Raw genomic sequence first — 24,190 nt, 5'->3', positions numbered from 1 at the left:
TTCTTGCTCCAAATCATTCATGGTTTCAAACTCACCATTTCAAACTCACTTTATGTCGAATACGTCGTTCCAGAATATCCAAATATATGAAACTATTTGTGCTACCATTGAGGTGGGTATAACTCAGGAGTTATTTCCGGAGGTCAATTTCGTAGAATGGTGTTTTGTAAAGCTGCAATCAATTCATCTCACGAAAATGATAATTTTATAAAAAATATCCTTTTTACCGATGAATCGTCATTTTCAGTACGGGGTCATCACAATCCTTCCAGAACGCGGTATTGGTCTCAGAAAAATGAACATCAAAATATTGTACATCGGACCCAAAGCCCTCAAAAACCTAATGTGTGGACCGGCATTTTAGATGACCATGTAATTGGACCGTTTTTCATTGGGGGAGTTCTGAATTCAGCTAAATATCTTGCTCTTTTACAAGATAACATTATTCGAACTATCCAGAATCTTCCATATGTACGTTTACAAGATGTCTGGTATCAACAGGATGTTGACAAGGATGGTAACAAGCCAAATTAAATGGCTTGCGAGATCTCCCGATTTGGCTCCTATGGTTTTCTTTTTCTGGGGACATTAAATCTTCCATCTATGGCAACGATCTCGAGAGGTCACATAATCTAGTTGATTTAGAAAATAAAATAAGAAATGCACGTGCTACGATTACGCCACAACAGTTTGAAAACGTAAGACAAGCATTTTATAATAGACTAGGCTATTGTCTTGCAAAAGAAGGTGGTATATTTGAACCTTATATTTAGTTTACTTGTCGTTTTGAACAGTAGAATGTATTTTTTGTTTTTCAGTTTCTTTAAATGAATTATTTATTTGTGTTTAACTACTTTTAGAATAACACTTTTTCGTTTTTCGGTGGGCATAGCCCACAATAAAGTTTTCCAAAGGTTTTAACTGCATTGCCATAAGTTTAAATTATTCACGTAAGTATTTACGTAGCAGAATTAACTCCCTCGATACACACCCAATAGAGTTTTAATTGATATTAAAAGTTAAAACGTCTGCTGCCTTGACGACCGCAGTGGGCTTGAGAAAGCGCAGTTGCCACACTTACCTCAATGTATATTACCTATATCCAGCCGAAAGATTTACGTACTGTGTCTTTGAATTTGAACATCACTAGTTAAGTGGAGTCGACCGATGGATGAGTAGTACGGTGAGAGATAAGGTTCCATGGCTTGGTAAATGTTCATTTATTGATCCCTACTGCAATCCTTTAAGAAGCTATAAATCTGAAGCATAGCAATCTTCTTCTTTGTGTGCCGTGCTTGTATTCAAGCGTTGGCTATCGTCATATTGACAAGCTGATGAAATGATTTTCGGTCGGCAGCTAGATGAAACAGTTCCTCGACTGTTCGACCTGTCCATTGTCTAATGTTACGCAGCCAGGACAGTTGTTTTCTTCCGACTCAACTTTTTCCTTCGATTTTTCCCTGAATGATTAACCGGAGTAAGCGATATTTAGGTCCTCTCATTATATGACCGAAGTATTGGACCTTTCTCATTTTGATGATGTTGATCAATGCTCGCTCTTTGTGCACGGTCTCTAGCACGCGTTCGTTAGATATGTGTGCTGTCCACGGGATTCTGAGCATGCGACGGTAACACCATAACTCAAACGCTTCTAATTTGTTAAGATTTTTTTTTGTTGTCCAGGTTTCACATCCATAGAACAAAGTGGAACAGACGTAGCACTTCAATACTCTTAGACGTGTGGTCAACGACAGACTTCTACTGCATAATACAGAACGTCAGTTATAAAGTTTTTCCGAGCGAGTTCTATTCTGGTCGAAATTTCCTCGTCACTTTCAACCCTGCAGTCAATCCAGCTACCCAGATATCTAAAGTGTTCCACCCTTTCCAGGATTTTGTTATCTAATCTTAGTACTGAGTCTTCGATATTAATTTTTCCGACCACCATCCATTTTGTTTTTTTTTGCGTTGATTGTTAAGCCCTTTTCAGTGCATTCGTTGTTTACAGCATTCAACAGGGGTTGAAGATCTTCTAGACTCTCTGCCATTATTGCGGTGTCATCGGCGTATCTGATGTTGTTAATAATTTCACCACCGATCTTAACACCTTCGCGGCGATTATTTAATGCTATTTCAAAAACTGGTTCAGTGTAGGCATTAAACAACATCGGTGACATAACACATCCCTGTCTGACACCACGCTTAATAGAAACATTAGCTGAAACCTCTTGGTCCACCTTAACACAAGCGGTCTGATTGTAGTTAAGATTTTTAAGCAATCTAATGTCATACGTGTCCAGACCAACTGAGTCTAAGCATTGAAATAATAATGTATGTGGTACTCTATCAAAGGCTTTTTCGAAATCCATAAAACATACGTAAATATTTTTCGTAAAATCGATGCTCTTTTGTAAGAGTATTCGCATGCAAAAAACAGCTTCTCAAGTACCCATACCGTTTCGGAAACCAAACTGCTCATCACCAGTTATCCCCTCACAAAGTTTATATATGCGACAATGCAATATTTTCTTAAAAATTTTGAGCGTGTGACTCATAAGTCGATAGTTGCTACACTGTCGCTACACTGCGTATAGCATAAGCATAGCAATAGTATAATATAAATTTAATTTACTCCAGAAATCTGAGTATTTTCAATATAATTTTGACAATTAAAATTTTTTACAGCGTTCGCGATAGACCTCGACCAACGACCAAATTATCTCCTCGCTACCAGACGAAGTCAAAATCTCACTTCGAGGACGACTTTTCTCCTACCGAAAAACAGGAACCAAACGACAACATTTCCAGTATTAAAGAAGAGGCAGATCGTGAAGACGAAGATGAATTTAGTACCAGTAATTTTGAAAATGCTACGAATGGTCGAAAGAAGATTCTTTCAAAAAGTAGATTTTCAGGTTTGAGAACAGATATCAACATTAAAAAATCGGAATCTGTAAATATTTTCGCCAGAGAAGATGATCCGTTTGACGATGATTTCTTTTGTGTGGAAGATGCAGGGAGGGAACAGAAGACTTCGCCTAGGAGTACAGAGCTACGATGGACTGATGACTTTGAAAATTAGATATTTTTAAGATAACTAATGTGATTTCAGGTCACTATGTTGTTTTTTACTAGAATGCTTTCACCATTAGGTAACTGATTCAGTTTTTGAAGGTTGTAAGAACTGTTTTATTAAAATAACACAGTATATATGTAATATTTATGAACACACCAGTGTTAATACAGAAAATTTAATTCCGGAGATGAACTCCAAAGAGCATTCTGATATTTTTTCTTTTGTCTAAATTTTAAGCGGATATATTTTTTTAGAAAAAGAAGTTTTCAAATAACGTTTCCTTAGGTTCAGTCCATAATAGAGTTGATAAAAAAAACTATTGAGACATACCTAAATGCACCTTTAATAGAAACAACATGCCCATAGTTAGTAATTATTTAAAAACACTTTATTCATAGCTGTATTTAGTAAGATTTTTACTCTTTATCAACTATTTTAAACGGTAAATGAATGATATTATGCGATTGATATTACTTTAGCAATATTTTGCCATTTTCTAGTCTTTTTATTGTTCACGTATACATTAAGTTAAGGAAACTATACGGTGGAGGTTACAGTGCTTTATGTTTATATTAAAAAGAGATTGTGAGAGATTTAAGCCACTGATATGAGCAACGTTATACGATAATCTGAACATATGCATTAATTCTTGAAGTAACTTTTAAAATCCTTCTATAGCACCACATTTCGAAAGCCTCAAGGTGACTTAGATCACTTTTATTCAGAGTACAGGACTCGACACCATAAAGTAAGATCGAAACCACTTAACAGCGAATTAGGCGCATCCGCAATGCCAATTTTAGGTCTCTGCATAATACCTTAATCTCTCCCTCTTCTCGTTTCTCCATTACTGAGGATCGTGATTTCTTCCAATATTCCTAACAATTTTTCTCCATTGGTCTCTATCTACAGCTGTTTTGAGAGCTTCGCAGAATAAGTTTCCAACTGAATTCTTAATTTCCCCGAGTCTTATCCCCGGAACGTTTCCAGAAACAATTTATCTCTCCAAACTATCGTCACCTCTGCGAACCACGTGACCGAAAAATTGCAGAATACGTTGCGGACGTATTGTGGACAGTCTTTTTTTCATCTCGAATTAGTCTAGAATGGAAACGTTTGTCCTATGAGCTGTCCAATGTATGCGCAGCATTATTCTCCAGCACCCCATCTCAAAGGATTTAATTTTTTAGCGCTCGCGTTCGTGAAGAGTCCAAGTCTTTGCCCCATATAGAAATATTGAGAATACAAGAGCATTCACCAGTGTCATATTGATATTTTGAGAGATAGATCTGTCTTTCCAAACTTTAGTTAGGCGACTCATCGCATTTTTTGCCATACCAATAGGTTTCCGAACTTCTGTTTCACAGTTACCATCGTTAGTTATAATAGACCCGAGATAGATAAAACTGTACACTATCTGGTATTCCTGTAACATGTTAGTCAGTTGAATAGTGTGGAATCTGTCTACCACCATTATTTTTGTCTTAGCTTTATTGATTTTCAGACCAACTTTATTGCTTTCGTACTCAACTCTTCGCAGGAGATTAAATATTTCTCGCTCATTTGCTGCTATAAGTGTAGTGTCATCAGCAAATCTTAAATTGGAGATTTTCGTACCAGCCACTGTTACTCCACCGGCCCATCCATCTAAAGCCTAATAAATGCCATCCTCATGACATGTTCACCATAAATGTTGAATAAGTAGGTGACAACACGCATCCTTGTCTAACACCTCTCTCGGTCTTGAATTGGTTTAAGAAATTCTGATCTAGTCGTGCTGTTGCTATATTGGACTGGTACGGATTTTAAATAAGTGTCACCAGGTGCATTGGTGTGCCTATTTCTATTAAAATGGACCACAGATTTATAGATACGTGGACCCTGACCAAAGAAACTGAAAGAAAACTTAGATGTTTTGAGAGGAAAATCCTCAGAAGAATATTTGGGCCTTATCACGACATTAATAGCAACCAATACCGAATGAGAACAAATGCTAAGGTCAAGCAGATGTATAGAGGGAGCGATATAGTCAAAGAGATTAAATCCCAACGTCTAAGATGGGCTGGCCATGTCCATAGACTCCCTAATGACCGCCTTGCCAAGCTAATATGGGAAGAAGCCCCTACAGGAAGAAGGCCCTTAGGACGTCCACGAATGCGATGGAGAGACAATATATGGTCAGATCTAAGAACAGTGGGGCTACCCACTGACCCAACTATTATGGACGATCGTTCAAGATGGAAGCAAGTTGTGCAGTCAGCCAAAACCATCGAGCAAAAAGATAAAACAGGGAATCTAATCGTTATGAAAAGGCGACCAAAAAAGTGGCCTCTGATGGCGGACATATCCGGAAATGCGAATGCTCCAAATTTAAATTTCATGACACTTATTAACAGTAGCTATAAAATAGTTTTCAGAATGTGTCTTAGACGAGAAAATTTTAATTAAATATTAACGATAACAGTCTAAAATGTGAAACAATTGTTAAAAAACTTCAATATAAATAAGATTTCATGTGACAGTTGAGACAAATAATAACATAACCCAACTAAATTTGATTTCTTAAACAAGGAAAGACTCTCTTATATAACATAGTTATAATATGGCAAATTATTGGTGACTTCACCGTTCACAATCATTCTGTGTTGCCATTCCAATAGCGTGTTGTTTCTTGCATTTACTCTCATGGATTTGGTTTTACTAATATTGATTTTCAAACCTACTTTATTGGCTTCAGTGGAAAGTGTTTCCAATTGATCAGCCACATCTTGGAACCTTTGTCCTAACAGGCAGATATTGTCGGCGTATTCCAGATCGCTTAGGCGTGTGGTTAACGTCCATTGTATCCCTCTTGCGTCGGAGTCTAGTTTGGAGAGAACATAGTCTACTGCTATGTTAAAAAGAAACGGTGAAAGTTCGCATCCCTTGACTCCAGTAAGTATGTCAAATTCGTCGCTGTTGATTCCATTGTGTGTCACGCTGCATATCGCCTCAGTGTACAGTGACTTTATAAAGGAAATTATTTTATGCGGGATGTTTCTTAGCTACGCTCGAACAAAAACCATGTATAGGGGTGTGTTCCATTCAACCGATTGTTCCATTATTGCCCTCACAGTATTAATGTGGTCTATGCAGGAGGATTCTGCTCTAAATCCTGCTTGACCAGCTCGAAATTCAATCTTGTTTGTTTATCTTTTAAGTATGATGGTCGTGAAGATTTTATTTATTGCGGTAAGCAAGGTTATTCCTCTCCAATTTTTGCACAGTGTGAGGTTGCCCTTTATTGGAAGCTTAATAATGTTACCCCTTTTCTAGCCCGCTGCAATGCGGTTTGTTCCCCACACCTCTCGGATTATGGGAAGCAAAAGTTCAGCAGTTAGATGCGGATCAGTTTTAAGTATTTCAGTTATTTAAGTTTACAGCAATGTTACCGTTACAGACTTGTTCTTTCTCAGAGATTTGATAGCTGTTATTATCTCCGTTTTGGAAGGAGTCTCGCAAGATATACGCAAGTCTACATTGTACGGGTTTTCGACAATTTCATCTGCGTTTTCCCTGGGCGTGCCTAGCATCTCCTGAAAATACTCTTTCCATCTCTCTACTTGGTCATTTGCTGTAGTAAGTAATTCGCCTGTCTTGGATCTTACAATGTTTGAACAGTTGGGCCCTTTTTTTTTCTACGACATTAATAAATTGTTTGCGTCCATAGCCATAAAAATAAATGATACCTTTGCGCGCTTACCACTGGAGTGGGAAACAATTAAGAGATGTTTTTTGGTCATTCGTGTTTGGCCGAAATCACGTCGATATAAATTGATTGATTTAAACAATTAGAAGCCAGTTACGTATGTTAAACAAAACAAATGAAACAGGGTTTTACTAAAAGCGGCATGATTGTTATAAAAGGTAAAAATTAACTGAAAAGTTATTAAGAATTAATAGTATTCCTTATACTGTAAAATCTGCACATGTTTGGCATAACTTTTAGGGTTTTTCCAATTTTAGATGGCTTAAAATCTCTCTATTTAATTTAATAAGTTTTCTACTATATTAAATACAAATGAAACTAAATTATGTATGTATTACTTTTAATTATATATATATATATATATATATATATATATATATATATATATATATATATATATATATATATATATCGCCATCTCGTTAGTCTGAGATGAACTTTAATATTATATTTATTTTAAATTTCATTCACTCATGCAAATAACATGGCCGTAATTGGCCTTTTTACCGACATTTTTCGTGCCTATTATTCATTATTCGTAGATCGATGTCTCCGTTAATGGAGGATAGCGATATTACTCACGGCATTTTCTGTTAATTTATTCGTTGTAGACCTTCTTCTTTCGACATTCGTATATGCGTTTTTAGAGACAGACGTTTGTTGGCTAAGGCCTTTTATAGATCTAAATTAGTTAATGTATGTCATTTTCCACCTTCTTTTGTTAATTCTTGGCTAATACTGTCTGATCCGGGAGACTTGGCTAATTTCAGCTAATGAGAACGTGGTGATTTGTCTGATATCGTTTTGTATCAGTGCTATTCCATGATGTAATGCTTCCTTCCTGTTTGCTTCAAACTTTTCTTTAAAGATTTTTGTTCACATTTTCCATATTGTCTCCTTTTCCTACGCATCATTGTTCTTGGTTTGAACTCTTTTCTAATTTTGTCAACTTTTTGATAGCATTTTCTGGTTCCTGTGGTTTATTAATTCTTGTATCTCTCTGAGTTCTTTTTCTATATTCTCTCATTTCTTCATTCGATGTATTTGCTTTTTTCCCCCTTTAGCAGCCTGGATTCTTCTTATACTTGCCGTGTCATCTGTCGTTGTTGTAGTCGTCAGTACGCATTTAGTTCCTTTTAACTTTTTTTTGTATGCCCAGGATTTCTATTGAGGTTTCTTATACATATAATACACGTTTCTCATTATTTGTTTTCGATGTTCGAGATTCTGTCTCTTATTTGATTTTACACCAGTTAGTGAGCCGAGTCTGTATTAGCCCCTCGTTTGCTACTCACGTTAATTAAACATCTGATTAATGTCTGGAGTCAATACTAACGTGATCTATCATGTTCACTGTGGCCCCATAATGTCAATGGGGAGGTAATTTGAACAACCAAGTGTTAGCTGCAATCATATCCTATTGTTGACATAATTCTAGTAGTCTTTCTTCTCTTTTTTTCTTGGCACCCAAAACAATGTTGATATCTTTCATTTTTGTGAATCTCATGAGGTCATTGTTTTATCTATAACGGGAGCACATATCTGTATTATGCTGATTTTGAGTGTAGAACGTGATATTGAATAATATTCAAGACCAATTACAAAAGCATAGATGTCTAACAGTAAAAAGTGACATAATATAGTTATTAAATAAAAAATACTGTTATTTGTTTTCTCATCTCTAACTCATCATCTAATATGAAAAATCGCTTAATATTAAAGTACATACTAGATTAGTTGAGTATTATTTTTACATAGTGATCTGATTTCTAGAGAAACTCCGGTTTATACTTTTTATATTCTCACGGCAGTTTGAAATCTTACTATAATAGCAAATTAAGTGATATAAGTGTTGATATTATTTTATATTTTAGATAAATCATTCAACTGCCCAGTTTTAATTAACTTGAATTTTAACATTGTTATATGTTAGAGCCATGACAAGACCTACTCATTTATAGTTTAATATAATTTATATAATGTAGTTATGAATTTATGTGTGACCATATTTTAAAAATATAATGGAACATTTTTTGTATGTTAATACTATTTTATTTAACAATTGTGCCTACTACCTCTATTATTTATTTTAATATAATTTTTATTTTGCTGTTGGCGTGTGTTTTCTCTCGTTATTTACAAATATCAGTACAACACTTGTACTAGATGTGATCCCACAATAATGGATACAATTTATAAGGCGCATTTACGTCTACTGTACACTCACATTTCATCTATGAGATCTCAAAATCACCTCTGCCCAGAATCCCAATAATCCTGATAAAAGAAGGACAAATGAATGATAAACAAGCAACAAACGTACATGGACAATTAAGCTGCTACCAAATCCCGCAAACTGATTTGCTAAATCACAAAAATACTATAGATAAAGTCACGTTGAGATGGCAGTGTACGGATATAGGATAACAGCGTTGCCAATTCTACTGCCATTGTAAGTTTTGCTACTTTTGTAAAATAAGCAGGGCCAAACTCACGGTAAACTAAGATATGTTTAGGTAAGCTAAAGTTGTTAATAGAAAATTCGTGAATGAAATAAATGGTAATAATTCCTAAAATGCTTTTATACATAATACCGCAGTTAATAGGGAAAAAAATATGAAAAATATTCTACAGGTTTTTTAATGTTCTAAACGGTAGATAAGGGATAACTGATGATAATTCCTTGAAGAATTACAGCCAATTTTGCTTTGTTTATTTTTTAAAGAAAGATGAAGTTTGGAAAAAATTATTTTTTTGCCTATTTTGTTCCTCGTGCATTTTAGGGAAAAATGTTTCAAATAAATGTTGCAGATCTTAAACAGTTTTTTAATTTTTTAGTTTGTAAATTAAAATACATAAACAAATGACTGAGATAATTGCAAAAAACCCCTAATTGAGGCCCCTAGAACACAAGGGTGTAAGTGCAGTTGCTTATCACTTAGCAACTGATATCTAACAACAGGCACGTACTTTTGGCTTCAAACTTTCTACATTAACAACAATAACACCATCAAAAATTACATGTCATTGAAAACATGCTGAAAACTGAAAAAGTGCTACCTAGGTTTTTAAATTTATATCGAACTTTGAACAAAGATTTTTCAAAACTTTGTTTTTGGCACTTACACCCCTTGTGTTCTAGGGGCCTCAATTGTGCACTAATTTATTAAATGTTCATAACTTTATTTTTTGCATAATGACGTCTAATATAACTACTTGAAATTATGTCGATTAATGAGTTATTTAAGTGTGCTACATTTCAACCAGATCAACTAAATATTTTATTACCTTTACTGAGAAAAGAATACCCCCGAAAAACAATTTTCAATCATCTTCATTTTCATAATCTAGTTCATCTTCAGAGTCATCGTTTAATGAAATTCTAATAGGTTCAATGTCATCTTGAATGTTGTCTACTGTCCAAAAATTATTCTCCAATTTTATAACATGGTTGACGTAATTTTTCCAATGTCCATTGTTCTGTACTTTATCATAACCTTCATAAATCAATGTTTTAACGTCGTTTTGTTTGAAACTTGAATTCTTAGAGGACACGTACCGTTTCACTTCACTCCACACCATTTCTATTGGGTTCAGTTCACAGTGATAAGGCGGAAGTCTTAAGATATGTACATCTACGCGGCATTGTTCGTCACTGTGATTCCTGTATTTTTCACCAATACAATCAATTTTGTATTTGTCATAAATATTTTTAAATACATTAGCAGTTTCCAGAAGTTCATTTTTTAAGTAATCTTCTTCAAAATAAATGTCCTTTTCATAGAGCCACTCCTTAATTTGACGTTTCACCCAATATTGTTTGGGAAAATTTAATTTCCTAGAGTGATAAGATGCATTGTCCAAGATAATGACATTCTTTTTATTTTTTGGGAGATTCGGTATTAACATCTCTTCAAACCATTTTTCAAATAGATCTCCGTCCATCTCTTCATGGTAATCTTCAGCACCTTTTTTGGCAAGAAAAGTGATGTCAGCACCTTCAACAAATCCGTCTTTGTTTCCTGCATGGACTAAAACAAATCTTGGTCCTTTTCCGGTCGGAGTTTTTAAACCTGTGGTAAGTCCATTTACGAAAGCCTGTCGGCTATTTTTTATTGTTGTATCTTGTCATACAAGCCCATTGGTTATTCCAGTATTAACCCATGATTCGTCCATATAAATGATATTGGCTCCTTCGTTCCTCAGTTTCTTTATTTCCCGGAGATAGTGACGCCTCCAAGCGACTATTTCTTGTTTTTCTATTAATATTGAATTTCTATCTTGTTTGCCATATATAAAACCCATGTCGTGCAATAGTCTTCTCAACGTACTCTTGGAAAAATTCGGAAGATGCTCCATTTGCTTAATTTTTTCTAGTACTACGTCAAGGGTTGGAGGAATATTGTCCATAAAAAAAACCGTGCACTACTTGTCTTATTCTAGACCGAGTTGCTTCATCATATCTATTCTCACGACTATTCAAATAACCGGTTCTTTTTTTTCTTATAGGAGTTACGAGTGGACCATTTTTACTTTCACTTTTATATCGGAATATCGTTCGCTCAGAGACTCCAGTCATAGCAGAAACTTCCCGCACTATTGTTGATACACTTTTATCATTATTACTGTTTGATAAATAGTTAAAAACATTTAACACTATTTTTTTGCATTCACTATTTAACAAATTACCGTTTTTGAATTTTATTACACTCGCGGTCATTTTGACACTGACACGACACAAACGTCTGATATCAACTGAAAATTCTTTTAATGACTCTCAAGTATTTACCTGAATTTATAATTGCTGGCATTAGACAATAATTTTGAATTTATAAATAGGTATATTTTTTTAATTCTAAATTATTTTTTAATGTCTGTAACTGTAAATGCAGGTAGAGAAAGTGTGTCATTAAAAGGACATTAAGATCAAAAACGGATTATACAAATAATTATTTCATTTCCACGAATTGTAAACAATTTTGAACAGAAGATATAATTCCGAAAAGACCAGATTTCCGAAATATAACTTTCTATTTTTAAAATACCAACAGAAAAATTATATAATTAAAAAAATGTAGTATTTTTCCGTTTCACATTCATAAATATTTCCGAAATTATAATTCTTTTATAGGAGCCGGCCCATAACGTACGATTGTAGGTACGATTAAAAACTGACAACAATGTAGTTATTTCTGGCATATAGAAAGTACAGGCCTATCTCTGGAACGCTGCCATCTGAATGTGAATTTATCTATAACTACTATTTTACCCATTACATCGACGAACATCGACGAGTCGGATTAATCGGGTTATCGAAAATCCGGGTTAGCCGGAGAATATGATAAAAATAAAATACGGTATACTTACAGATATACTGCATTATAATTCCAAAAATATGAAATACATATGCACAGTACATCTAAACTACGTACAGTTGTATATAGTATTGTTCATTTCTTCAGTTAAGCAGTTCATCCGGTTTCGCATGTCGCTCAAAATAGACCATTAGTGCGTCTAGTTGGGTCATTGCGTCTTCATGACTCTTCAGTGGCTGTTCAATGTCCCCGTCTGCGTCCTCAGCATTTGATTCAATAGCGTCAGGTAAACACGACGCGTTCACTGCCTCGTCAGTAAGTAGCGCATAGCCTTCGTTATTGTCTGCCGCTAACCACAAATTAATGTCACCTTCATCGACTTCAGAGCAGCCGTCAATATTTTGGAATATATCCAAAAGTTCTTGGGGCTGGACATCGTCTGACTAGTCATTTTCCGGGTTACAGTTCTCTACTGGTTGAACTGAGTTTTCTGGCAAGTCGCATACACCTTTCCGTAGTTTTTTCCAAGATTTTATCAAGCTGGTTCTAGTCTCTTGTTCCGAAGATTCTGCAATCATGTATATTACAGGTCTGACATTGAACGATTTGAGAATCTCAACTGCACCGTGTTCTCCTTCATCTTCTATGATTGTGCTTAACATCTCTCTTCTGTAAACCTTCTTGATTTTCTCGGGAACCCCCTGATCCATGGGCTGTAGTAACGCTGTTACATTAGGCGGCAAAAACTTTACGGTAATGTTCCCACTGACCAACACATCTGCTGAGGGATGTAAAGGAGGATTATCAATTATTACGATAGCTTTAATTGGCAATATTTTGTTACACCTGGCAAAAAACAACTAAAAAACTTGTTTTTAAAAGTGGTGCTAACCATCCATGTACCCCTTCGAGACTGTTAAAGGCTGATTTATAAACTTTACGTTGGCGCTGGCTATCATAGACTGCATTTATAAACTTTCGGTTGGCGTTGGCGTTAAAGATCATTTATAACCTTACATTTTTGATTTGGTATTTATTAATTTTTGCTTGAAAATTAATACAATGGAAAATGAAAATGCTCGGCCTTTGTTAGGTGCAGTGGCACTTATACACGATACTTTGTATTCGAGCAGCACTGAGTCTTCGAAATAAAAGACAACGTCAATACAAACGGAGGCCCATTAACCAGAACAGAAAGACAAGAGGTAATTTTAATTATTATACAAATATGAAAAACTGGGATACATAGCTGTTTTTTAAATATACCAGGATGCAGGTTCCAGTATTTGAAAAATTACTGCGAATGGTAAAACCAAAAATAAATGTAAACTATCGCTCTGATGTAATTTCTAATATATAGGCAATATAAATTAAATTATCTAAACTATTTCACTTTATAAACACGTGGAAATACAAACATAAACAAATAATTTAGTTTGATTTATTTTGTACTTTTTCGGTATCGCTATTGGCTAAAAGAATCTCGATTTACGCTTTTCACTGCTCGCGAATTTTTTGCTTTTCCTATTAAGACTGGGAAATTTATGCTTCCCCGAAGCATTGCTGCAGGCCATTATTGTCAACCGCTCTTTCCTTTTTTGTATCCTTTTGCGGCTTCTTCAGTTTTTGAGGCCAAAGTTTTGCTTGGCCACATTCTGTAAAACAGACCAATCTCATCAGCGTCATATATTTGATCTGCCGTTAAATTTTCTTCTCGCCAATATCCAAAAACTTGTTTTTATAGTCAGGAGCAGCGTTGTTATCCCCAGATAGACTTTATCCAGTTATAGATAGTTGGAGGATTGAAGTTTTTTTTCATCTATCCAGCCAACCTTGAACCTCAGTGAAATTTAGTTCACAATCAGGCAATATTTTATTCAGCTTGAGTGCTGTTTCTTAAATAATTGGTCGAGACACTGGTAAACCACGTTTCCGTTCCGCACAAAACCTGTTGGACTTGGACGCTTGTTGGAAACTGATCATATATGACGTTCGAAAGGATAGAGAAACAACCATATCTATTTTTTTCCTGGTATCTAAATTAAAATTTGATAAATACCACTCACATACTGATATTCAAACACAGGAACATTTATCTACAAATCTAAGTAAAAATATCTACTGAAAAATGAACAACAAAGGAATTTTGAAGTAGGTGAGTAAAATATAGCTGGAATATATTACCTACGCCCACTATTATATTGAGTTGCACAGTGTGAAATACAGACTGAAGAGAAATAGATAAGCTTTTAAATTAAAAATATATATTTCTTTAATCTAATTAGCTAAATAGTCAAATAACTTATTAATAGAAGTATCAAAAAATGTGTGAAAACTCATGTGGATGAATTACTTCTTGCTTAAAGCTAACGGTCATATTAAAAAAAGGAGAGGTTTTAAGGTTATGGTTGTCATTAGTAAACATAACCAAAGATTTCAGCACATGAAATGAAAAATAAAAAATGAAACTAGAAACAAACAGGATATTTATCAGTGATTTACCCGAAACAGCAAGCAAAGATGAACTTCAAAATATATTTGGCAACTACGGAGAAGTCTCATCTATTGAAATCAAAGAACGAAAGGAACTGGGTCAGAAAAATACTTCCTTATTTTTCGCTTATGTTACGATTAACATAGATGCCAAAAGCTTAAATAATTGTAAGTAATTGCATATTCATTTAGTTTGCTATAAAGTGTTTCATTAGATTAATACCACCGCTAAAGATAGACAACTCTGTGGAGATTAAAAATTATCCCAAATTTATAGGCTGATTCTTTATAATCAAGTAACAGGTGAATAGTTTTACTAAATTCTTTTTCGTGTATACATTGTCAACTATAATATTCTGACTATAAACCATATATCCAGGTTAAAACAAGAATAAAAATACAATTTACAGATTACTCTTTCTTTGGAAATATAACCATGAATAGAGGGAGGAAATATTACCAAATATGCTCGTTATATTGAAAAAAATACAGGCTGCTGCCAAAATTTACCTGTCTATAGCTTTTCTGCATTTTTTATAATCAGAATGAGACACAGCATTCCAATTTAATGAGGTTCTCTTGTGATGAGTGATTAATAATGCCATCTAAGTAAACAAAGTTAAGAACCTGGATTTTTTTCAAAATTAATGAAAGATGCAAGGAATCTAAGATCAACCATCAATCATAAAATATTCATGGGAACAACATATCAACCACTCCAGGAATTTACCATATTTCCTATAGTTGTGGTTCAGTGTATATTGGGACAACAAAACATGTAAATACTCATTTGACCTCCTAGATCTAGATCATACCTTCTTAAATTTGAAAAATTATAGGAGTTCCCACTCCCAATGGCTTCAGATGACAAAAGCATCATTCATATAACTGAATTAACACAGTAGTTACCACAAGTTATAACTAAACAACTCACAAGGGATTAATACAAGTTATCAACTAATTTTAGGGAATGTTATTTACAATGAGTGTAAAATTATGCATTTGCTAACTGTTTGTAACTGAATAGTTTCAGCAAATTTATGTTATTTAGAGTACAAACAAGTGTTTAGAATTGTTCTTTGATGTTTGTATAAGTTTTGACATTAAAATAGATTCTATTGAACTTATTCAATAGTAGATTTTATTAAATTTTTATTATATTTTTCCAACATTATTTTTCCCCTATCAATCTGTTCCTACCTCATATTTAGGGGGCTTAGTTTAATTAGCAATATCGTAGTAGTTAATTTAGAGGCTTAATAGTAAATAAACATAAGTTGATATAAGTTATTTAGAACCATATAGGTTTCCTCTATCTACATCTAGTGTGGAGCATATCTCAATGAAACACCTTGTATATTTTGAAACATGTTACATTTTAGGTTTTAATGACTTCTCAAAAGGAAAATGGTTTGGCCAACGTGTAATGCTTCAGATTGCAAGAGAGAGTTTTCTCGATAGATTGAAACGAGAACGGCAAAGTCAACCTTCAAATATACCCAAAGTTGAAACTACATCTGAGGAGAAACCCAGCTTGCCTGAGAAGAAAATTAATGGTATATCTAAATATACACCTAAAAAGCATGTGTCATCAGATTCTGATAGCAGTTCTACAAGTTCTTCAGAATCAGAAGATGAAGAAGAAAAGCCAAAACTAGTAAACAAAAATCAAAAGTCTGTAGACATAGTAAAGGAAAGTCAATACCATGATCCAGATTTTAAGATTAAAAACAACAGAGGAAAAGTTTTAAATGCAAACAGTCTTAAAATAGAATCTGTAGGCAAAGAACCTATTATAAAAATAGAAAAACAGAATAAAAAGACACCGATAAATACTTCAGATGCCAACATTAAAAGATTGAAATCATTAAAAAATCTTAAACAAGGATACCAGAATCAAAAGTCATTAATTCAAGCCGCTTTGTCAAATGTGGATTCTAAGCCAAAAAATAAAATTATATTTGATGACGCTGAAGATATCTCTAATAATAAAACCACAAGTTATTCAAATAAACACCAAAATAAAATTGCAGAAGATAAAAAGTCTTTATTCAATGGTAGTGAATCAGAAGAAGAGTTTGAACCCAGCTTTTCAGTTAAGGAACATTTTCAAGGAACAGAGGGTCAAAAGGTACAGTTAACTTTTATAACATTTTAGATTATTAATTTAGTACATGCGATATATTCCAATAAGCTGTGAAGGGGACATAATGAATCATAAAAGCGTACTGCATCTTGAAAAATATTTAAAATATATCTAATAGTTTGCGTCATAATATCAAACTCTAATATTTGATTTTCAATTTTCCTTTTTTTGGTTATACATTTATGTGATGTGACTGGAAATATTAATAATTATTGCTCTTATTTAATATTCTGTTAAGCAAGAAATAATCTAATTAAATTATAAACTAATATTAAATCAAAATGGTAGTAACTGCCACAGAGAACTCACAAACTAGATATCAATATCCTTCTTCACTTGGTCAACATTTAATGTAGTTGTTTCATTTGACTTTTGTACTACAGATTATGATTTGGAATAGTTTTGCTCAATAATGTTTTAATGTAGTTTTGACAGAGAGTTAATGTGATAACAATTTGTCTTAGACCCTTTTATTTTAATAAAATTTTTAAATTATATGGAGACATAGAATTTAGAATCTAATTTTTAAATTTGTCTCTACTTAGCTTGTTCATGGTTTGAGACCTCCTTGAGTCTGAAATATTTTCAAGGAAGTAGGGTCTTGTAGCTCAGTTACTCTTATTCGTTAATCCCTGCCTGAAGGTGTTAGGACGTTAGAAAACCAGAACACATAATCTACTTTTTAAGAATATTTTGGGTGATATTTCTTTGTGAATAACCATATATAAAATTTTAAGTTATACGAAACTATATTTGTGCAATTAATTGAATTTTTATTTTTTTATTCATTTAATATATATATTTAGGGATTCTACAGTATTCACTGCCTTCCCTCGCTCAACCGTTTCCATCTCTCTCTGTTGTTCCATTCTCCATCGTTTAGTCCTCTCTTACTCATGGCGTCGTCTACTTCGTTCCTCCAGGATTTTCGGGGTCATCCTCTTTTCCTCCTTCCTATGGGGCTCCATTCGGTTATTCTCTTTATCCATCTGCTGTCGCTAGTTCTTCTTACATGTCCATACCACTTTAGTCTTTTTTGTTCTATATATGTTAGTATGTCTGTTTCTATTGATGTTATAATGTCTGTCATAATACTTCGCACTAATGTTTTATAAATCTGCGTTTTTGTCTTCATATTTAGGTGTCTATCCCACCATACTGAGTTAAGTTGTCGGATTGCTGTTCTTGCTTGTCCTAATCTTTGTGTAATTTCTTCCTCTGTTGTTGCCTTTTTCGTGATTATTCATTTAATACACGGGATAACCCATTAACAGTTTAAATTACAATATACAATATCACAGTTAGGATTCAAAACTTGAAATTACTTATAATATCAAATCAATATTAAAAAGTTTAAAAAATGAGACTAAAAATCTTACATACTAAAAAAACAAACAAAATATAATAAGAATAAAATTCAACAATCCCAATATACACATCACAAAGCAAGAGATCTTTTTAACTGAGTTAAAGGTATATTGAAAATATCAAAATCGAGAACATTTAATAGCCCCATGTATCTATCCAATAGGTTGTGAATACCATAGGTTGTTCTGTGGAAAGGAATATTGAAAACATTGTGATAACATAGAGCTTGATGTGGAACATTATAGTTAATGGAGTGGATTAAAGTAATATAGAAGTGTGGCTTCCTTGAGGAACTCCAGATGTTACTGAGATACTATCAGACAGATGACAACCTATCTTCACTCATTGACTTCTCCCAGATGTAGAGTTTTTAATCCATTCAACTAACCTGACATGAAAGCCTACATTAATTAATTTGCCCAAAAGTATTTATTGATGTACATGATCAAATGCTTTGGAAAAATCTGTGTATATTGCAATCTACCGGTTTACTGTCTTCCATATGAGATAATATATCAGATTGATAGCAAACCAAGTTTGTTGCAGTGGATTTTTTGCTATGAAAACCTTTACATAACCAAGATGATTGAGATATTAAGCCTTTACATAATGAAGAAAGTTGCTTTGCTATAAGATAGTCGAAGAGCTTAGGAATTGCAGATTGTATACAAATGCTACGATAATTTTCAATGTTGTCTTTCTGACCATTTTAAAATATAAGAATAACATAACTTTCTGTCCATGGAGAAGGAAACATAGAGGTTTCCAGAGATCTATTAAACAATGTAACAAACAGCAATAAGGGTATAGACACACTTTTTTAATAAAAAATTAGGCACTCCATCTGGGCCAGCAGTAAGCTTATTGGGCAGCTCATTTATGCCATTAAAAATATCAGTCAAGGTAATCTTAGGTCAAATATTTGTACTAATGTTGCTATTTAATAGATGGTTAGGTATGTAAAGGTTGTTGTTATTTGGTGAATATACGGTTTGGAAGAAGTTACTGATACTGATGTTTGTAAGAGGTATTGATGATAATCATGTAAACATATTTAGTCAAATAAGTATTTACTATATTCAAATTTGAGAACTCAATTACTAAAAAAGATTATTATTTCAGTTATTGGAGCTACAGTCAAAATATAAGAATGACAAACGGTTTACATTAGATGCTAGGTTTTTAAATGATGATAAAATAGAACAACAAAATTTGGAGAATTCAATAAATGAAACGGAAGATATTTCTCTTGAGGAAGAAAAGAGGCAGGAGTATGCCATACTCGAAAAAGTTTTAGGGAAAAAGGTGCTTTCAAGAAAAGAAAAACAAGTTCCTAGGTAAAGTAGTTTTTTGTCAATAAAATTGTCTTAGTTGTATTTAATTAATTTCTAATATTTTTATTTTTATCCTTGTTATACTACTATTCATACTTTCAAACAGAACTGTTTCAAAATAATTGACTCCAATTTCTACTTGTGTTCCTCATCTTCATATATTTTCAAATTTAAGTTCGTTTTTTAGTTGTATCTCGAAGTTTGATTGCACTACACTCCAACCTGATCAGAAATGAACTGATCTAATTAATGTAAATTAATTTCTACTTAAATATTTGAATTTTTTGTTTTGTATACTATGACATAATCCTACTTTTTTCTGTATAGTATTTAGTTTTATCGGATAGCCAAGCGGGCTGGGCGGCTGGCTTCTCCTTCGCTTCAATGCGAGAGATGTCAGTTCAAATCCCCGGCCCGGTGAATAGAAAACACAAAGGCTAACGCAGTAGTTTAAAATTCTAAAATGGATCTGCGGCTTAGTCTAGAATATGCTGGTATCTGATCGGCCTATGGTGGAGCAGTACGGCAAGAGATAAGGGCTTGCGGCTAGGTGATACTCCTCCATAGATCCCTACCGGAAGGGCGTGGAACGCCTAAATACCGGGTATATATATATATATATTTAGTTTTATTTTTAGACGTGTTTTATTATTTTCAGTACAAAAAAATCAATGTTACGGTTTGATCCGTCACAACCGGAACATTCAAAATATGAAATACCGAAATCGATAATGGATAAAAAAGAGAAGAAACGAAAAAGGAAAGACTCTGAGACCGAAATGATAGAAGAAAAGAAAGTTGAAGAAAAAGAGGCTCCAGAAGTATCAAAAGAAGTCTTTTTCAAGATTTCAGACGATTTAAAAGAAACCTTTGAAGAAAAGAAAGAATTTAGTCTTCTGAGTATGTTTGGTCGACACGAAGACAAAGGTAAATATTGAATTCTTTCCATCTAAATCCAGACTATGACACTATGATGACAATAGTACAAATCTCGTCTACTTACATGATTACAGGTCTCATTGTGAGACGATGTGACATTATGACAATTACAATGTGACATGTATTCTGTTTATATTTTGTGCAATAACAAATTTGTCATAAATATATGTAAAATGTTTATGGGACTGGCCTAACATCTTTTTTTGTGAATTGTTTGTTTATTTATAATTTTGTTCATATTATATGTATATATTCATATACATATTGTATGTATATGAATGTACATGTATATATTCATATACACATATCATATTTTTTGTGAATTGTTTGTTTATTTATAATTTTGTTCATATGTATATATTTTGTTATTTATAATCAGTTTGTCCAAATCCATATCTTGGGACATTCAATATTAATTAAAAAATTACTTTATGTGTGATTTGGCATTTTTCTGAGTTGATTTCAAACGTATGAAATCTTTGGATTTGTATTTGTTTTTACTTTGTGTATATGGGTACTACGGATATTCAACACAAATTGTTTTAGTTATTTGTAAATTGTTTGTTTATTAAATGGGCTGTTGATATATTAGGGAAAAGTATGTGTTGTTATACTAAATATTGGCCCTGAAATAACTGTTCTCAGACAGTTTTCTTCTGCAATGGAAAGGGGGGCATTGAATATATTTATGCAAAATAGTGCTGAGTAAGCATTTTTGAAAAGAGCGTGTTAGCGAATATCCTGGTTTAATCCCACCTCATGCTGGGAGATTTTATTGCGCAACCCTTATAAGGGTACCTGTAGTGTTCCTAGGTCAGCCTACCTGAAAGGGATAAGTTTATTTGCAGTCTCAAGCTGGTTTTGTTTCCCGTTAAGGTTGCTGAAGTGCATGGGAATTTGGGAGTTTAGAATGAATAATGATTTATTTAGAAATTCCAGTGCAATCATTGTTAAAAATATACTGGGGTTTCTCCCCTAAGGAGTAGGAAAAGGCCATATCGTCATATCAACCGTAGTCCAATCATTGCTAAAAATTTACTGGGGTTTCTCCTGGTAGAGGGACTTTTTCTCACTATATACGGACTTGTTTCTCCTGATTTAGCACTTTGCTTCCTCTTGCTGGTTTGTTGGATTCCTGGTGATGTTTGGAAATCCATACTGACCTCCCTAGTAGCTTTCTGAGGAGTAGGAGAATGCTCCTGTTAATAAATTTAAATAAGTTTAGATATATTCGGATGGAAGTTTCGGGCGTTTCTCTTGCCCACATCTACTCATTTTCATTATTTTATTGATGCTTCTGAGAATAATATTATAGGAAAGATTAATGTGTTTGAGACACTTAGTGCACTTTGTTGGGATATTGCGAAGTGTTTGCACATATTTTGCAACCATTTTTTCATGAACATGAACATAAACATGAAGAAAAAATGTAGGCATTATTTACTTTAGACAACACAATGACAGTTTTTTAGTTTAATTTTGTAGAACTTCAAATCTTTCAGAATCAATTTCTGTTTAGTATTATAAACATTTTTGTTATTTCAGATGAAGAAATTGATGACATACCACAAGAGCAGCCCGTTAGTGTAAATAATAAATTCCAACAAGAGAAAAATCCATTTAAATACGATTCTTCTGATGATGAAGACCAAACTGAAGATATTCCTTCGCAGAAGGCGGTAACCGAGACTGAAACTAAACAATTTGATAATATTAGAGCACAAGCGGGTTTAAGGAGAACGACAACTTGGACAGATTCTTTCTTTTTCAAAGTGGACGACTATCGGTTACAAGGTAAATTAGTTACTGGTTACATATTTTTATTTTTATTATCTTCGGTTTAATTCTTCTCAATCATTCATCATCATCCTCTTTTATTTTATCCCTATGCGGTGTCGGCTTTCTTAATTAGATTTCTCCATAAGCTTCTATCTGGATTCATATTAATATCAATCTCATTTACAGGCTTGTACTCTGCCAGAATATCCCAAAAAATCTTGTTTGATTTTTCTCTCCTACTGGTTCCAGTAATTTTAACTCAGTAATTATTTCTTATTGGCTAAAATGCGCTAATCATCTTAACCTATGCTCTCTCATTATATATGCTTTCGGTTTATTTGTGATGTTTTTGAAATCTATTACTCTTTACCACATAAATATCGATTTTTATCTGTCTATTTTTAATTTTCATTGTACATTGCAATACAATTTTTTATACATATATATATATATATATATATATATATATATATATATATATATATATATATATATATATATATATATATATATATATAAAATTGTATTGCAATGTACAATGAAAATTAAAAATAGACAGATATTAAAAACAGATAAAAATGGATATTTATGTGGTAAAGAGTAGTAGATTTTGTATATATATATATATATATATATATATATATATATATATATATATATATATATATATATATATATATATATATATATATATATATATATATATATATGTTTTCTTAAAATTCTTATCTTATTACTTTTTCGTTTTCAGAGGGACTCGATTTTGTTGAAAAATGAAATTGGATGAAAATTCGGAGTTTACTAAATTAAGGCGAGATCTAAAGGGTATTGTAAAAGCGAAAGTAAGGAAATAATCTAAGGAAAAATAAACCGTTCAAGAAAAAATTAGGTGGAAGTAGAAAGAAAAAGAATATTAGAATGAAAAAAGCTATGAAGCGATGATCATAGGAAATATTTTAGGAGATATTCTTTTTATTGATTGACCATAGGGAACACATCATGTTTTACATTTCATACAAATTATAATTTCATTATATTTTTACAATTGTACAGAATATTTTGTGATTTTTTGTAAGTATATTTTTCAATAACTTTTTTTTATTGTTTGAAGATTTTATATGGGCGGTAATCTTAGTTACGAATCCCTTCTTTCCAGATAGATATATGAAATTTAAATATTCACATAAATAAACACGTAAGGTAAATTTCATGCTTAGTAAGCAGCTGATTAATAGTAAACAAATTTGAAGAGATTATGATCCAAATAAACCAATAGTTATTTCTTGTGATGTAAGTTCCTACGGAGTATGTGGTTTTCTCAGTCTCAGGGAAAATGGTGTAGAACAGGGGGAGCAACCTTTTCAATCAACGGCCAATTTAAATTTTTAAATTTATTGGCGGGCATTATAAAGTAACACTTATTCATAATTTACAAAACTTTTGTTTATAATAAACATTAGAATAATAAATATAAAATTAAAAAAAATAAAGATTTCACACACAAATTTGTGACATACACACAAACAAAAAAATGAATTTACTTGAAATTTTTAATGAGAAGTTTGGCATTGTTTTTTTTTATACAAGCTGATCAATATCAGCTGGAATAGATGAGGTAGCTACACATGAGCAGCTTTTTATCGTGCATCACTCAGTTTTGATCGGTGGCCATTTTTGATTAATTTCGGAAATATCTCAGGGCTCATATAAGATTTATAAAAATTTTCGATTTTGTTTAAATCGGTATTATTCTGCATGCCAATCAGTTCGATTTGAAAGTCTTCGGAAACTGTATCCACATCGATATTAAATGGCGAGGAAAACTTTTCTGTCTTCTCAGTTTTGAAGTAGTAATGTTTTCTTTTTCTAAATGTGGAAAGTGAGACACATTATTCTCAGAAGATGCTGTTTCCACAATTTTAATTTGCGTTCAAAGCCCTGAATTTTATCACACAATTTGTAAAAAAACTGTCCTAATTTCCACATTAAGAT

At 32.9% G+C, this 24,190-nt stretch overlaps 2 protein-coding genes across 6 annotated transcripts in view; both read left to right on the top strand.

Annotated features, from left to right (window-relative positions):
• Nucleotides 1-8,893, top strand: part of Dab (DAB adaptor protein) — a 70,068-nt gene extending 61,175 nt beyond the window's left edge. For 4 of the 5 annotated variants that reach the window (XM_072532979.1, XM_072532980.1, XM_072532978.1 and 1 more), the window contains one exon: nt 2,686-8,893. In XM_072532979.1, the coding sequence (XP_072389080.1) occupies nt 2,686-3,082 (397 nt within the window). In that variant the 3' untranslated portion in view covers nt 3,083-8,893. The remainder of the gene's footprint in view (nt 1-2,685) is intronic. The other variant, XR_011951052.1, reaches the window with a different exon arrangement.
• Nucleotides 8,894-14,536: 5,643 nt separating this feature from the next.
• On the top strand, nt 14,537-23,315 carry LOC140441961 (probable RNA-binding protein CG14230). The gene is made up of 6 exons (XM_072532977.1): nt 14,537-14,800; nt 16,015-16,763; nt 19,269-19,483; nt 20,139-20,407; nt 21,965-22,213; nt 22,950-23,315. Exons 1-6 carry the CDS (start codon nt 14,602-14,604, stop codon nt 22,973-22,975), a joined length of 1,707 nt encoding a protein of 568 aa, XP_072389078.1. The 5' UTR covers nt 14,537-14,601; the 3' UTR covers nt 22,976-23,315.
• Nucleotides 23,316-24,190: the final 875 nt, after the last annotated feature.

This window comes from Diabrotica undecimpunctata, chromosome 5, assembly GCF_040954645.1.
Source record: "Diabrotica undecimpunctata isolate CICGRU chromosome 5, icDiaUnde3, whole genome shotgun sequence".
Taxonomy (NCBI): domain Eukaryota; kingdom Metazoa; phylum Arthropoda; class Insecta; order Coleoptera; family Chrysomelidae; genus Diabrotica; species Diabrotica undecimpunctata.
The sequence above is the reverse complement of the archived record's forward strand: the minus strand, read 5'-3'. Positions and strand labels throughout refer to the sequence as shown.

Bases quoted from the DNA above. Each gene is read 5' to 3' on its own strand.
- LOC140441961 (XM_072532977.1), top strand. From the start codon at position 14,602: ATGAAACTAGAAACAAACAGGATATTTATCAGTGATTTACCCGAAACA. The intron at 14,801-16,014 runs GTAAGTAATTGC...GTTACATTTTAG, and splicing joins TGCCAAAAGCTTAAATAATT to GTTTTAATGACTTCTCAAAA. The intron at 22,214-22,949 runs GTAAATTAGTTA...TTTCGTTTTCAG, and splicing joins GGACGACTATCGGTTACAAG to AGGGACTCGATTTTGTTGAA.